The sequence below is a fragment of the Mobula birostris genome, chromosome 1 (assembly GCF_030028105.1).
Source record: "Mobula birostris isolate sMobBir1 chromosome 1, sMobBir1.hap1, whole genome shotgun sequence".
NCBI lineage: Eukaryota > Metazoa > Chordata > Chondrichthyes > Myliobatiformes > Myliobatidae > Mobula > Mobula birostris.
The window spans coordinates 148,804,073-148,820,390 of NC_092370.1; the positions used below are offsets into that span (position 1 = coordinate 148,804,073).

The window sequence follows — 16,318 nt, forward strand, 5'->3', positions numbered from 1 at the left end:
CTCCTGTGCACATGCACCCTACCCCCTCGTGTGCACATGCCCTCTCTACCCATCTCTCTAAGCTCCCTCTATCGCCCAACCCCCTCTCTCCCAGTGCGCGCACACACCCTCTCTACCCCCATCTCTACCCCCACCAACCCCTCTCCACCCCTCTCCCCCTCCCCTACCATCTTTCCCCTCCCTACCATCCCCCAATCTTCCCCATTCCTCATCTTCCCTTCTTTCTCTCCCCTATCCCCCACACTCACGTCCACTCCCCCTCCTCTCTCTCTCCCCCGTCCTCTGCCCCCCGTCCTACCCCCGTCCTCACACACACAACCCCCCCGTCCTCACAGCACCGCCCCCCCCAGTCCTCTATGGAAAAGGATAGAATCAGAGAGGACAGGAAAATTTTTAATTGGGGAAGGGCAAACTATGAGGCTATAAGGTTAGAACTTGTGGGTGTGAATTGGGATGATGTTTTTGCAGGGAAATGTACTATGGACATGTGGTTGATGTTTAGGGATCTCTTTGCAGGAGGTCAGGGATAAATTTGTTCTGGTGAGGAAGATAAAGAATGGTAGGGTGAAGGAACCATGGGTGAGGTGGAAAATCTAGTCAGGTGGGAGAAGGCAGCGTACATGAGGGTTTTTTTTTCACTTTTCTGCTTAGTAGGTTTTTCTTTGTTATCACAAATCTTTTTTTCAATCTTTAAGATGTCTTTTTTGAGACATTGTAAGTATTGTTACTTCAATGTACTCATGTTATTTTTTCTGTATGATGTAACAATAAAAAGATCTGAAAAGAAAGAAAGAATGGTAGGGTGAAGGAACCATGGGTGACAAGTGAGGTGAGGAATATAGGGTAACAAGAAAGGAGCTTAAGAAGGGGCGAAGGAGAGCAAGAAGGGGCATGAGAAGGCCTTGGCAAGTAGGGTAAAGGAAAGCCCCAAGGCATTCTTCAATTAAGTGAAGAACAAAAGAATGACAGGAGTGAAGATAGGACCGATTAGAGATAAAGGTGGGAAGATGTGCCTGGAGGCTGTGCAAGTGAGCGAGGTCCTCAATGAATACTCCTTCGGTATTCACCAATGAAAGAGAACTTGATGACGGTGAGGTTGATGTTCTGGAGCATGTTGATATTAAGGGAGAGGGGATGTTGGAGTTGTTAAAATACATTAGGATGGATAAGTCCCCGGGACCTGACGGAATATTCCCCAGGCTGCTCCACGAGGCAAGGGAAGAGGTGGCTGAGCCTCTGGCTAGGATCTTTATGTCCTTGTTGTCCCCGGGAATGGTACCGGAGGATTGGAGGGAAGCAAATGTTGTCCCTTTGTTCAAAAAAGGTAGTAGGGATAGTCCGGGTAATTATAGACCAGTGAGCCTTACGTCTGTGGTGGGAAAGCTGTTGGAAAAGATTCTTAGAGATAGGATCTCTGGGCATTTAGAGAATCATGGTCTGATCAGGGACAGTCAGCATGGCTTTGTGAAGGGCAGATCATGTCTAACAAGCCTGATAGAGTTCTTTGAGAAGGTGACCAGGCATATAGATGAGGGTAGTGCAGTGGTTGTGATCTATATGGATTTTAGTAAGGCATTTGACAAGGTTCCACATGGTAGGCTCATTCAGAAAGTCAGAAGGCATGGGATCCACGGAGGTTTGGCCAGGTGGATTCAGAATTGGCTTGATGGCAGAAAGCAGAGGGTCGTGGTGGAGGGAGTACATTCGGATTGGAGGGTTGTGACTAGTGGTGTCCCACAAGGATTGGTTCTGCGACCTCTACTTTTCGTGATTTTTATTAACAACCCGAATGTGGGTATGGAAGGGGGGGGGGTGGCAAGTTTGCAGACGACACAAAGGTTGTTGGTGTTGTGGATAGTGTAGAGGGTTGTCAAAGATTGCAGAGAGACATTGATAGGATGTAGAAGTGGGCTGAGAAGTGGCAGATGGAGTTCAACCCGGAGAAGTGTGAGGTGGTACACTTTGGAAGGACAAACTCCAAGGCAGAGTACAAAGTAAATGGCAGGATACTTGGTAGTGTGGAGGAGCAGAGAGATCTGGGGGTACATGTCCACAGATACCTGAAAGTTGCCTCACAGGTAGATAGGGTAGTTAAGAAAGCTTATGGAGGGTTAGCTTTCATAAGTCGAGTGATAGAGTTTAAGAGTCGTTGGGAAATGATGCAGTTCCATAAAACTCTGGTGAGGCCACACTTGGAGTACTGTGTCCATTTCTGGTCACCTCACTATAGAAAGGATGTGGAAGCATTGGAAAGGGTACAGAGGAAATCTACCAGAATGCTGCCCGGTTTAGAAAGTATGGGTTCAGAGATTAAGGGAGCTCGGGCTTTACTCTTTGGAGAGAAGGAGGATAAGAGGAGACATGATAGAGGTGTACAAGATAGTATAGGAAGAGGAGGGCAGTAGTAATAGGGGACTTGATAGTAAGGGGGTCAGATAGGTGATTCTGTGGACGCAGTCTGGAGACCCGGATGGTAGTTTGCCTCCCTGGTGCCAGGGTCCGGGATATTTCTGATCGCATCCAAGATATCCTGAAGTGGGAGGGAGAGGAGCCAGAGGCTGTGGTACATATGGGTACCAATGACTTAGGTAGGAAAAGGGGAGAGGTCCTGAAAGGAGAATATAGGCAGTTAGGAAGGGAGTTGAGAAAAAGGACCGCAAAGGTAGTAATCTCAGGATTACTGCCTGTGCTACGCGACAGTGTGAGTAGGAATGCAATGAGGTGGAGGATAAATGCGTAGCTGAGGGATTGGAGCAGGGGGCAGGGATTCAAGTTTTTGGATCATTGGGACCTCTTTTGACACAGATGTGACCTGTACAAAAAGGACGGGTTACACTTGAATCCTAGGGGGACCAATATCCTGACGGGGAGATTTGCTAGGGCTACTGAGGTGACTTTAAACTAGAGTGGTTGCGGGGTGGGAATCAAATTAACAAGACTAGCAGAGAGGAGGTTAGTTCACAAATAGAGAAAGCTAGTAGACAGTGTGTGAGGTAGGATAGGCAAGGGACAGAGATCAGGAGCACTCAGACCAAAGATGTAGGGGTCAAGGAAGAAAAAGATAACAAAGTTGTTTGCTCCATTAAGGATAAAAAGAGAGTAGGAGGTGGAGAGTTTTTTAAGTGCATCTATTTAAGAGCATTGTAAGAAAAGTGGATGAGCTTAGAGCATGGATCGATACCTGGAAATATGATGTTGTAGCTATTAGTGAAACGTGGTTGCAGGAGGGATGTGATTGGCAACTAAATATTCCAGGATTTCGTTGCTTCAGGTGTGATAGAATAGGAGGGGCAAGAGGGGGAGGTGTTGCATTGCTTGTCAGAGAAAATATTACAGCGGTGCTCTGGCAGAATAAATTAGTGGACTCGTCCAGGGAGGCTATTTGGGTGGAATTGAGGAATAGGAAAGGTGTGGTGACACTTATAAGGGTGTATTATAGACCACCTAATGGGGACTGAGAACTGGAGGAGCAAATTTGTAAAGAGGTAGCAGATATTTGTAGTAAGCACAAGGTTGTGATTGTGGGAGATTTTAGTTTTCCACGCATAGACTGGGAGACCCATTCTGTGAAAGGGCTGGATGGTTTGGAGTTTGTCAAATGTGTGCAAGATAGTTTTTTTGCAGCGATACATAGAGGTACCAACTAGAGAAGGGGCAGCGTTGGATCTCCTGTTAGGGAATGAAATAGAGCAGGTGACAGAGGTATGTGTTGGGGAGCACTTCGGGTCCAGTGATCACAATAACATTAGTTTCAATATCATTATGGAGAAGGATAGGACTGGACCCAGGGTTGAAAGTCTTGATTGGAGAAAGGCTAACTTTGAGGAGATGCGAAAGGATTTCGAAGGAGTGGATTGGGACAATTTGTTTTATGGGAAGGATGTAATAGAGAAATGAAGGTCATTTAAAGGTGAAATTTTGAGGGTACAGGATCTTTATGTTCCTGTTAGGTTGAAAGGAAAGGTTAAAAGTTTGAGAGAGCCATGGTTTTCAAGGGATATAGGAAACTTAGTTTGGAAAAAGAGAGGGATTTACAATAAATATAGGCAGCTTAGAGTTAATGAGGTGCTCGAGGAATATAAAGAATGTAAAAAGAATCTTAAAGAAATTAGAAAAGCTAAAAGAAGATACGAGGCAGCTTTAGCAAGTAAGGTGAAAATAAATCCAAAAGGTTTCTGCAGTTAGGAAAATATGACGATTAAAGAAGAGGAAGTACTGGCGCTTTTAAGGAATATAAAAGTGGATAAGTCTCCGGGTTCGGACAAGATATTCCCTAGGACCTTGAGGGAAGTTAGTGTGGAAATAGCTCTGACAGAAATATTTCAAATGTCATTAGAAACGGGGATGGTGCCGGAGGATTGGCGTATTGCTCATGTGGTTCCATTGTTTAAAAAGGGTTCTAAGAGTAAACCTAGCAATTATCGGCCTGTGAGTTTGACGTCAGTGGTGGGTAAATTGATGGAAAGTATTCTTAGAGATGGTATATATAATTATCTGGATAGACAGGGTCTGATTAGGAACAGTTAACATGGATTTGTGTGTGGAAGGTTATGTTTGACAAATCTTATTGAATTTTTTGATGAGGTTACTAGGAAAGTCGACGAAGGTAAAGCGGTAGATGTTGTCTATATGGACTTCAGTAAGGCCTTTGACAAGGTTCCACTCGGAAGGTTAGTTAGGAAGGATCAATCGTTAGGCATTAATATCGAAGTAGTAAAATGGATTCAGCAGTGGCTGGATGAGAGACGCCAGAGAGTAGTAGTGGATAACTGTTTGTCAGATTGGAGGACGGTGTGTAGCGGTGTGCCTCAGGGATCTGTACTGGGTCCAATGTTGTTTGTCATATATGTTAATGATCTGGATGATGGGGTGGTAAATTGGATTAGTAAGTATGCGGATGATACTAAGATAGGCGACGTTGTGGATAATGAAGTAGGTTTTCAAAGCTTGCAGAGAGATTTAGGCCAGTTAGAAGAGTGGGCTGAAAAATGGCAGATGGAGTTTAATGCTGAAAAATGTGAGGTGCTACATTTTGATAGGACTAATCAAACTAGGACATACATGGTAAATGGTAGGGCATTGAAGAATGCTGTAGAACAGAGGGATCTAGGAATAATGGTGCATAGTTCCCTGAAGGTGGAATCTCATGTGGATAGGGTGGTGAAGAAAGCTTTTGGTATGCTGGCCTTTATTAATCAGAGCATTGAGTATAGGAGTTGGGATGTAATGTTGAAATTGTATAAGGCATTGGTAAAGCCAAATTTGGAGTATTGTGTACAGTTCTGGTCACCGAATTATAGGAAAGGTGTCAATAAAATTGGGAGAGTACTAGAATGTTACCTGGGTTTCAGCACCTGAGTTTCAGAGAAAGGTTGAACAAGTTAGATCTTTATTCTTTGGAGCATAGAAGGTTGAGGGGGGACTTGATAGAGGTGTTTAAAATTATGAGGGGGATTGATAGAGTTGACGTGGATAGGCTTTTTCCATTGAGAATGGAGAAGATTCAAACAAGAGGACATGAATTGAGAGTTAAAAGGCAAAAGTTTAGGGGTAACATGAGGGGGAAGTTCTTTACTCAGAGAGTGGTAGCTGTGTGGAACGAGCTTCCAGCAGAAGTAGCTGAGGCAGGTTCGATGTTGTCGTTTGAAGTTAAATTGTATAGATATATGGACAGGAAGGGAATCGAGGGTTATGGACCAAGTGCAGGTCGGTGGGACTAGGTGAGAGTAGGAGTTCGGCATGGACTAGAAGGGCTGAGATGGCCTGTTTCTGTGCTGTAATTGTTATATGGTTATATGGTTATTAAGAGGAATAGATAGAGTGGATAGCCATCGCCTCTTCTCCAGGGCACCGCTGCTCAATACAAGAGGACATAGCTTTAAGGTAAGGGGTGGGAAGTTCAAGGGGGATATTAGAGGAAGGTTTTTTACTTAGAGAGTGGTTGGTGCGTGGAATGCACTGCCTGAGTCAGTGGTGGACGCAGGTACACTAGTGAAATTTAAGAGACTCCTAGACAGGTATATGGAGGAATTTAAGGTGGGGGCTTATATGGGAGGCAGGGCTTAAGGGTCGGCACAACATTGTGGGCCAAAGAGCCTGTACTGTGCTGTACTATTCTATGTTCTGTGTTCACCCTTCTCCCCATCCTCTCCCCCCTCCCCATCCTCTCCACCTCCCCTCCCCCTCCTGCTCTCTCCACACCTTCTCTCACATCCTCTCCCTCCCCAATTCCTCCCTCTCCCCCTCGTCTCCCCCCTCCCCTCCCCCTCGTCTCCCCCCTTCCCTCCCTTCATTAGGTGAGCAGTTCTGGAACAGAGGCCATAACTCTTTAACTTTCAGGATAGGTGTGTACGAGGATAGGTGTGTTCATGCAGGGGAGTTTTAAATTGATGTCGGGCAAATGATGACAAGATTGGGCAGGAACTAAGAGGAGTTAATTGGGAACAATTTTTCTCTGGCAAGTCCACATCAGACATGTGGAGGGTGTTTAAAGATCAATTGCACAGGGTACTGGAAAGGTATGCTCCTGTTCGAAGAATGGGATGGAAAGATAAGAGAACCTTGGATGTCCCAGAGAGGTGAAAAATTTAGTCAAGAAGAAAAAGGAAGCGTATGTCAAATGAAGCACATGAGGAGTATAAAGAAGCCAGAAAGAACTAAAGAAGGGAATTAGGAAAGCCAGGAGGGGCCATGAAAAGCCCTTGGCAAGTAGGATTAAAGAGAATCACAAGTTATTCTATACATACAAGAGCAAAGTGATAACTAGGGAGAGGGTGAGACCACTCAAGGTTAAAGAGGGAAACATTGGCTTGGATGTGATGAATGTGAGTGAGGTACTTAATGAGTACTTTGTTTCAGTATTTACCAAGGAAAAGGATATGGAATAGATCAGTGCTGAGTGAACACCTAAATGCGTTCAAGCCTTTAGAGGTCAAGGAGGAGGAAGTATTGGGCTCCTAAGTCCCCAGGGCCTGATGGGATTTACCCCAGCTTATTGAAGGAGGCAAGAGACAAGATGGGTGGAGTTGTGTATATTGTAGAAGACTGTCAGAATATAGTGTGATATAGATCAGTTGTAGATATTGATGGAAAAGTAGCAGTTGGAGGTTAACCCAGATAAAGGTCAGGTGTTGCATCTTTGGTTGGGAAAATGCAAGGAGAGAGTAAACTGTTAAGGGCAAGATCTTTAACAGTGTTGCTGAGCAGAAAGATCATGGAATCTAAGTTCATAGTTGCTATAGGGAGGATATTGGGTGTTTTTGATTTGCTTTTCAGCTGGGGTTCAGCACAACACTGTGGACTGAATGGCCTGTCCCTTGGCAATACTCTTCTATGTTCTACCTTTGGAAGAAGTGCTCACATGCCAGGACACCAAAAATCCTGAAAGCTTCCTACAATATTGTGAAATTATAGCATAAGGTAATTGGGAAGTAGGTATTGGAAGGAGGAGATGAAGTATGACTTATTGAAAGGTGTTGGATGTTTATCATGTCCTTGTCCTCTTCTAATTGAGTATTAAAGGCAGGAAGTGTTGGGAACTGAATTGAATTGATTTTATTTCTTGCATCCTTCACATACGAGTAACAATTTTTGCGTTACACCTCCATCTAAATGTGCAATGTGAAATTATAATTTATAATAAATAGACCAGTCAATGTAACATAGAAATACACTCAAATCAGCATGAGTTAATCAGTCTGTTGGTCTGGTGGAAGAAGCTGTCCCGGAGCCTTTTGGTCCTGGCTTTTATGCTGCGGTACCGTTTCCTGGATGATAGCAGCTGGAACAGTTTGTGGTTGGGGTGACTGGAGTCCCCAATGATCCTTTGGGCCCTTTTCTCACACCTGTCTTTGTAAATGTCTGAATCATGGAAAGTTCACAACTACAGATGGGCTGGGCTGTCCGCACCACTCTCTGCAGAATCCTGCGATTAAGGGAGGTACTGTTCCCATACCAGGCAGTGATGCAACTGGTCAGGTTGCTCTCAATTGTGCCCCTGTAGAAAGTTCTTAGGATTTGGGGGCCCATACCAAACTTCCTCAACTGTTTGACGTGAAAGAGGTGCTGTTGTGCCTTTTTCACCACAGAGCAGGTGTGTACAGACCACGTGAGGCCTTCAGTGATGTGGATACTGAGGAATTTAAAGCTGTTTACCCTCTAAACCCCAGATCTACTGATGTCAATAGGGGTTAGCCCGTCTCTATTCTTCCTGTAATCCACAACCAGCTCCTTTGTTTTTGCGACAATGAGGGAGAGGTTGTTTTCTTGACACCACAGTGTCAGGGTAATGACTTCTTCCCTGTAGGCCACCTCGTTATTGTTTGAGATAAGGCCAATCAATATAGTGTCGTCAGCAAAGTTCATTAGCAGATTGGAGCTGTGGGTGGTGACACAACCATGGGTATACAGAAGAGTAAAGGAGGGGACTTACTATGCAGCCCTGAGGAGCTCCTGTGTTGAGAGTCAGAGGGGCAGAGGTGAGGGAGCCCACTCTTAACACCTGCCGGCAATCTGACAGGAAGTCCAGGATCCAGCTGCAGAAGGCAGGTTCAAGACCAAGGTCTCTGAGCTTCCTGTTGAGCCTGGAGGGAATTATGGTGTTGAATGCTGAACTGTAATCCAAGAACAGCATTCTCACATAAGCATCCTTCTTCTCCAGATGTGTAAGGATGGTATGTAGGGCAGTGGCTATTGCATCATCTGTCCATCGGTTGTGTCAGTAGGCAAATTATAGGGGGTCTAGTGTGGGTGGTAGCATGGTGGAGATGTAGTCCTTGACCAGCCTCTCAAAGCACTTGCTTATTGTTGAATTAGACCTGTTCCACGTTATGAAATTTTAATCAGGAATTTTTCGTTTCAGGGTCAGCCAATATTGTTCACCATGATGGTGAGAAGTACAAAGAGCAAATCATCATGGACAACCTGTCAGAGTATCAGAAGCATCTCCAGGAGCAATTCCCCCAAATGCCAGCAGAATGGTCAGAGAACAAAAAGGACCAAAATCAACAGCAAACACCTCCAGGTTCGATCTCTCTCATTGCTTGATGTGCAGAGTTCTGAAAATAAGGCACAGCTCAACACTGGTCTTCACCTCCACCACATCCACCACCTCCCAGATACACTGTATTAACATGGGTGTCCTGTCAGAGATGAGTTCCCTTCATACTTTTTCTGGATTTAAATGGATGTACAACTTTCTTTTCTGAACTCCACATTCTGCCCACCAGCAGACCTTGGGGAGGCACCATAACCTCCTGAGAAAATTCACCTCCATGGCTGTTCAGAGCAGAGTAACTTCTGTCAAGCTCCCAATTAGAGGAATTTGTCTCATGTCTCCACTGCAATACTTGCAGGATTTTTCAACAAGGTCCTTTTTGAAGGCTAGAAAGATTTGGTCTTTACTGCATCTCCCTTTCAAAGAAAATTGATCAAAAATTAACTTCAGTTTTAATTTAAATAGGTACAAGGATGTTGAAGCTTTGGAGCAGGTGCAGAAGAGGTTTATCAGGATACTGCCTGGTTTAGAAGGTGTGTGCTATCATAATAAGGCTGGATACACTTGGGTTGTTTTCTCTGGAGCGGTGCAGGCTGAGGGGAGATCTAATGGAGGTTTATACGATTATGAATGGGATAGATAGAGTGGACAGGGAGTATCTTTTCCCCAGGGTTAAAATGTTTAATACCAGAGGGCATGTATTGAAGATGAGAGGGGGTAGGTTCAAGGAGGTTGTGAGGGGTAAGATTTTTACTCACAGTTGTGGATGTCTGGAATGTACTGCCTGGTTTGATGGTAGAGGTAAGTATGTGAGAGGGTTTGAAGAGGTGTTTGGATAGGCACATGGATGTGAGGAAGATGGGGGGATATGAACATGTTGTAGGGATTAGTGTTTGGGTGTTCTTGATTTGCTTTTTATCTGCCTTAGCACAATATTGTGGGCTGAATGGCCTGTTCCTGTTCTGTATTGTTATATGTTCTGTGTTCCAGAATATCTATGTTCTGAGCCTTCCTTGGATATTCTCAACTCTTCCTCCACTACATTGCTGACTGCATCAGTGCTGCTTTAAGCACCCACGTTGAGCTGGCCAACTTCATCAACTTTCCTGAACACCCATGTTCATCCTATCTTCCTGCCACCTTTAGCAGTGATAGTTCCTGTTATTCTTTCCTTCCACCCTATAAGCCTCTGCATCCAACACATCATCCTCTGCAACTTCTATCATCACCACTAAAAATACCTTCACCTTACCACCCCCCACCTCTCGCAGTGTTTGCTCCCACTGTGATTCCCTTATCCATTCATCCCTTCCCACTAATCTTCCTCCCGCCACTTATCCCTGCAAGTGGCCAAAGTGCTATACCTGCCCATTCACCTCCATTCAGGGCCCCAAACAGTCCTTCCAAGTGAGGCAACACTTCACTCGTGAATCTCATGGGGTTGTCTATGATGTCCAGTGATCTTGATGTGGCCTCTTCTACATTGGTCAGAAATTGGGGGACCGCTTCATTGAGCATCTCTACTCCAGCTGTCAAAAGCGCAGCTTCCCAATGGCCAAACATTTTAAGGGTCTCGGCCTGAAGCATCGATTGTTTACCCTTTTTCATAGATGCTGCCTAGCCTGCTGAGTTAATAGACAATAGAATATAGGTGCAGGAGTAGGCCATTCAGCCCTTCAAGCCAGCACCGCCATTCACTATGATCATGGCTGATCATCCACAATCAGTACCCCATTCCTGCCTTCTCCCCCTATCCCTTGACTCCGCTATATTTAAGAGCTCTATCTAACCCTTTCTTGAAAGCATCCAGAGAATTGGCCTCCACTGCCTTCCACAGATCCACAACTCTCTGGGTGAAAAAGTTTTTCCTCAACTCTGTTCTAAATGGCCTACCCCTTATTCTCAAATTATGGCCTCTGGTTCTGGACTCTCCCAACATCGGAAACATGTTTTCCTCCAGCATTTTATGTGTGTTGCTTGGATTTCCAGCATCTGCAGATTTCCTCGTGTTTGCAATTTTAATTCCAATTCTCATTCTGACAAGATGAGGCCACCCTCAGGGTGGAGGAGTAACACCTTATATTCCATCTGGGTAGCCTTCAATCTGATGGCATGAATATAGATTTCTCCTCATGGTAAAATATTTTTCTCTCTCCCTCCCCTCTTCTTCTATTCCACACTTTGGCCTCTTACCTCTTCTCAGCAGCCGATCACCTTCCCCGGGGTCCTCTCCGCCTTTCCTTTCTCCTATAGTCCACTCTCCTCTCCTATCAGATTCCTTCCTCTCCATCCCTTTATCTTTACTATCCATGTGGTTTCACCTATCACCTTGCAGCTATCCTCCTCCTTCTCCCCACACTTTTTTATCTAGCACCTTCTCCTTTCCAGTCCTGTAGAAGGGTCTTGATCTGAAATATCGACTGTTAATTTATTTCCATAGATACTGCTTGACCTGCTGAGTTTCTCCAGCATTTAGAAGACAGAACAGTACAGCACAGGAATAGGCCATTTGGCCCACAATGTTGTACCGAACCAGTTAAAAGGCAAAGCAAAAATAACCAAACACTAATCCCTCCTAACTATACAATGTCCATATTCCTTCATATCTTACTTACTTCCATGTGCCGATGCAAATGTCTCTTAAGAGCCTCTAATGTATTTGCCTCTACTACCATACCAAACAGTACATCCCCCTTGAACCTATCCCTTTTCACTTTCAATGAATGCCCTCTTGTATTAGACATCTCAACCCTGGGAAACAGATACTCCCTGTCTGCTCTATGTATGCAGGTGTCAGTACCTCCAGTTGAACTGTCTTTTTGTGTGTTTCCCCATAGCCATCATTTTGTGGTTTTGTATTGCCATGTGCTTTTGTTTGTTTTCATGCCCCATGTGCTCCTGTCCCCGCTCCTGCTCTACTCCAGTCCCTGTATTACTGAGCACTCCGGCTCTCACCTGTTTCTCATTACCTGTTTTGCTGCCACTTCTGTCTCATTGTGCTCCACCTATCATCTGCCTCCCTGTTTATTGCTCAGTGTATTTCAGTCCTGTGATTTCACCTGTTTATTGCCAGATTGTGCCAGTGAGTTTTCCTGAGCCTTTCCAGCATTCGTATCTGTACTGTGTCCGTCTGAATATTGACTGTACCTGTTTCCCGATTCTAGTTTTTGGATTTCTCTGGAATTTTTGATCTCTGTCTGAACTTTGACGCCGACTTTGTTGCCCCTCTGGATTTGCTACTAGGTAGATATCACAGTGCGCACAGTACTAGGTCTGTGATTGGGTCCTTGCTTCAGCGCTCTGACAGCAGGTCATAATCTTATAAACTTCTATCAGGTCTCCCCTCAGCCTCCAGCACTCCAGAGAAAAAATCCAGGTTTATCCTGCCTCTCATGACAGCATATGCCCTCTAAACTGGGCAGCATCCTGGTAAATCTCCTTTTGCGGGGCTCCAAAATTGGATGCAGTACTCCAGATGTGGCCTAACCAGAGTTTTATAAGGTTGCAACATAACTTCTTAACTTTGAACTCTGTGTCTCAACTAATAGAAGGAAGCATTGCATAAGCCTTCTTAACCACCTTATTGACCTGTGTAGCCACTTTCAAGGAGCTGTGAACTTGGATCACAAGATCTCTCTGTTCTTTGTCAAACATCTTACTAAAAATCCAGGTAGACAACATCCAGTGCCCTAACCTAATCAATCTCTCTCGTCACATAGAGTCACATATGACGTGACATGGGGTCAGAGATTGCTGAATCTTTGTGTGTGGAGTTAAGAAACTGCAAGGGTAAAAAAAACATTATGGGACTCACATATAGGCCTCCAAATAGTAGCCAAGATGTGGGGTTGAGATTACAAAGGAAGCTGGAAAAGGCCTATAATAAAGATCACAATTGTAGTGGGGGACTTCAATATGCAAGGGGATTGGGAAAATCAGGTTAGTATCAGATCGCAAGAGGCAGAATTTGTTGAATGCCTACGAGATTGGATTTTAGAGCAGCTTGTGCTCAAGCCTACTAGGGGAAAGGCTATCTTATTAGTCAGCTTAACGTAAAGGAACCCTTAGGAGGCAGTGATCATGGTATGATTGAATTCATACTGCAATTTGAGAGGGAGAAACACAAATCACATGTATCAGTAACGCAATGGAATAAAGGGAATTACAGAGGCATGAGAGAGGAGCTTGCCCAGGTGGATTGGAGTGGGATACAGGTGGGACTGATGGCAGAACAGAGGTGGCTGAACTTTCAGGGAATAGTTCACAAGGCGCAAGATAGGTATGTTCCACAGAAGAATTTGTTCTCAAGTGGCGGGTGTAGGCAACTATGGATGACAAGGGAAGTGAAGGACTATATAAAAGGCAAGGAAAGACCATGTAAGGTAGCAAAAAGGAGTGGGAAGTTGGATGATTGGGAAGTTTTTAAAATCCAATAAAAGGCAACTAAAAAAGCAAGAAGGGAAAAGATGAAACATAGGGGCAAACTAGCCAATAATATAAAGCAGGATACTAAAAGTTTTTAAACGCAAACAACAGGAATTCTGCAGATGCTGGAAATTCAAGCAACACATATCAAAGTTGCTGGTGAACGCAGCAGTCCTGACAAAGGGTCTCGGCCTGAAACGTCGACTGCATCTCTTCCTACAGATGCTGCCTGGCCTGCTGCGTTCACCAGCAACTTTGATGTGTGTTACTAAAAGTTTTTTCAGTTTGATAAGGAGGTGAGAGTTGATATTGGACCACTGGACAATGATGCTGGTGAGGTAGTAATGGGGGACAAAGAAATAGCAGATGAACTTAATACGTACTCTGCTTCAGTCTTTACTGTGGAAGACACTAGCTGTATGCCAGAGGTCAGTGAGTGTCAGGGAGCGGGAGTGAGTGCCAAAGCTATTGCAAAGGAAAAAGTGCAAGGCAAACTCAAAGGTCTTAAGGTGGATAAGTGAGCTGGACAAGATGGGCTATCCCAGAGTCCTGAAGGAGGTTGCTGAAGAGATAACAGATAAGACAATAAGATATAGGAGCATAATTAGGCAACTCAGCCCATCGAGTCAGCTATGCCATTCCATCATCACTGAACCTGGATTCCACTCAAGCCCACACACCTGCCTTCTTGCCATATCCTTTGATGCCCTGACCAATTAGGACACTATCAACTTCCGCAGGTGATACAAAGATAGGTGGAGGGGTAGGTAGTGCTGAGGAAGCAGTGCGATTGCAGCAGGACTTAGAGAAGTAGGAAGAATGGGCAAAAATGTGGCAGAAGGAATACAGTGTTGGGAAATGTATGATTATGTGTTTTGGTAAAAGGGACAATAGTACAGACTAAATGGGGAGAACATTCAAGCTTCAGAAGTGCAAAGGGACTTGGGAGTCCTCGTGCAAGACTCCCAGAAAGTTAATGTACAGGTTGAGTCTGTGGTAAAGAAGCCAAATGCAATGTTAGCATTTAGTTCAAAGGGAATAGAATATAGAAGCATAAAAACCTACAGCATAATACGGGCCCTTTGGCCCACAAAGTTGTGCCGCACATGTCTCTACCTTAGAAATTACTAGGCTTAACCATAACACTCTATTTTTCTAAGCTCCATGTACCTATCCAAAAATCTCTAAAAAGACCCTATCGTATCCACCTCCACCACCATCACCAGCAGCCCACTCCACGCACTCAGCACTCTGAGTAAAAAATTTATCCCTGACATCTCCTCTGTACCTACTCCCCAGCATCTTAAACCTGTGTTCTCTAGTGGCAACCATTTTAGCCCCGGGAAAAAGCCTCTGACTATCCACACGATCAATGATCAGAGATTCAGTAGTGCCATGCCCCCACCTCTTTTGCCTCCCTCCCTGTCCTTTCTGAAACATCTAATACCTGGCATTTGAAGTAACCATTCCTGTCCCTGCGACATCCAAGTCTCTGTAATGGCCACCACATCATGGCTCCAAGTAATGATCCACACTCTAAGCTCATCCGCTTTGTTCACAGTACTCCTTGCGTTAAAATAAACACATCTCAAACCATCAGTCTGAGCATGTCCCTATCCTCCCTCTTGCACTGTCTAAAAGCTTTCTCTATTTGTGAGCCAACCGCCTCGTCTCTTCAGTTCGGTTCCCACCCCCAACAATTCTAGTTTAAACTCTCCCCAGTAGCCTTAGCAAACCTCCCCGCCAGGATATTGGTCCCCCTGGAATTCAAATGCAACCCGCCCTTTTAATACAGGTCACACCTGCCGTAAAAGAGGTCCCAATGATCCAGAAATCTGAATTCCTGCCCCCTCCTCCAAACCCTCAGCCACGCATTTATCCTCCAACTCATTCTATTCCTATACTCACTGTCACGTGGCACAGGTAGTAATCTCGAGATTACTACCTTTGCAGTCCTGCTTCTCAACTTCCTTCCTAATTCCCTGTAGTCTTTTTTCAGGACCTCTTCCCTCTTCCTACCTATGTCATTGATACCAATATGTACCACGACCTCTGGCTGGTCTCCCTCCCACTGCAGGATGTCTTGGACGAGTTCTAAAACATCCCGGACCCTGGCACCTGGGAGGCAAATTACCATCCGAATTTCTTTACTGCGTCCACAGAATCGCCTGTTTGACCCCCCTAACTATAGAGACCGCTATCACTACTGCCTTCCTTTTCCTTTCCCTACCCTTCTGAGCCAGAGGTCCAGACTCTGTTCAGAGCAGCCGACCATATAAAAGCAAGAAGATAACGCTGAAGCTTTATAGGACACTAGTCAGGCCACACTTGGAGCATCGTCAACAGTTTTAGGCCCCATATCTCAGGAAGGATGTATTGCCATTGGGGAGAGTTCAGAGGAGGTTCACAGGGATGATTCTGGGAATGAAGGGGTTAACATATGAGGAGTGTTTGGTAGCTTTGGGCCTATACTCACTAGAATTTAGAAGAATGTGTGGGGATCTCATTGAGCTACTGAATGTTGAAAGGACTAGATAGGGTGGATGTGGAGAGGATGTTTCCTATGGTGGAGGTATCCAGAACTAGAGGGCAGAGCCTCAAAATAGAGGGGCAACCTTTTAGAACAGAAGTAAGGAGGAATTTTTTTTAGCCAGAGAGTAGTAAATCTGTGGAATGCTCTGCCTCAGACTGTGGTGGAGGCCAAGTCCTTGGGTATATGTAAAGCCGAAGTTGATAGTTTCCTGATTGGTCAGGGCATCAAGGGATATGATGAGAGGGCAGATGAATGGAGTTGAATTGTATCCGGGATCAGTCATGATGAAATGGGAGAGCAAATGTGATGGGCTGAATGGCCAAATTCTGCTCCTATGTCTTATGGTCACCTTGTCAAAAAACTCA

General features: G+C 44.9%; 1 protein-coding gene across 13 annotated transcripts in view; it reads left to right on the forward strand.

Annotated features, from left to right (window-relative positions):
- heatr4 (HEAT repeat containing 4) overlaps nt 1-16,318 on the forward strand; it is a 215,762-nt gene that overhangs the window by 18,903 nt on the left and 180,541 nt on the right. For all 13 annotated transcript variants that reach the window (XR_011886603.1, XM_072263529.1, XM_072263497.1 and 10 more), the window contains one exon: nt 8,861-9,022. Coding sequence is in view for 12 of the 13 variants with exons in the window: in XM_072263529.1 (XP_072119630.1) it covers nt 8,861-9,022 (162 nt within the window). In the remaining variant the exon portion in view is untranslated. The remainder of the gene's footprint in view (nt 1-8,860; nt 9,023-16,318) is intronic.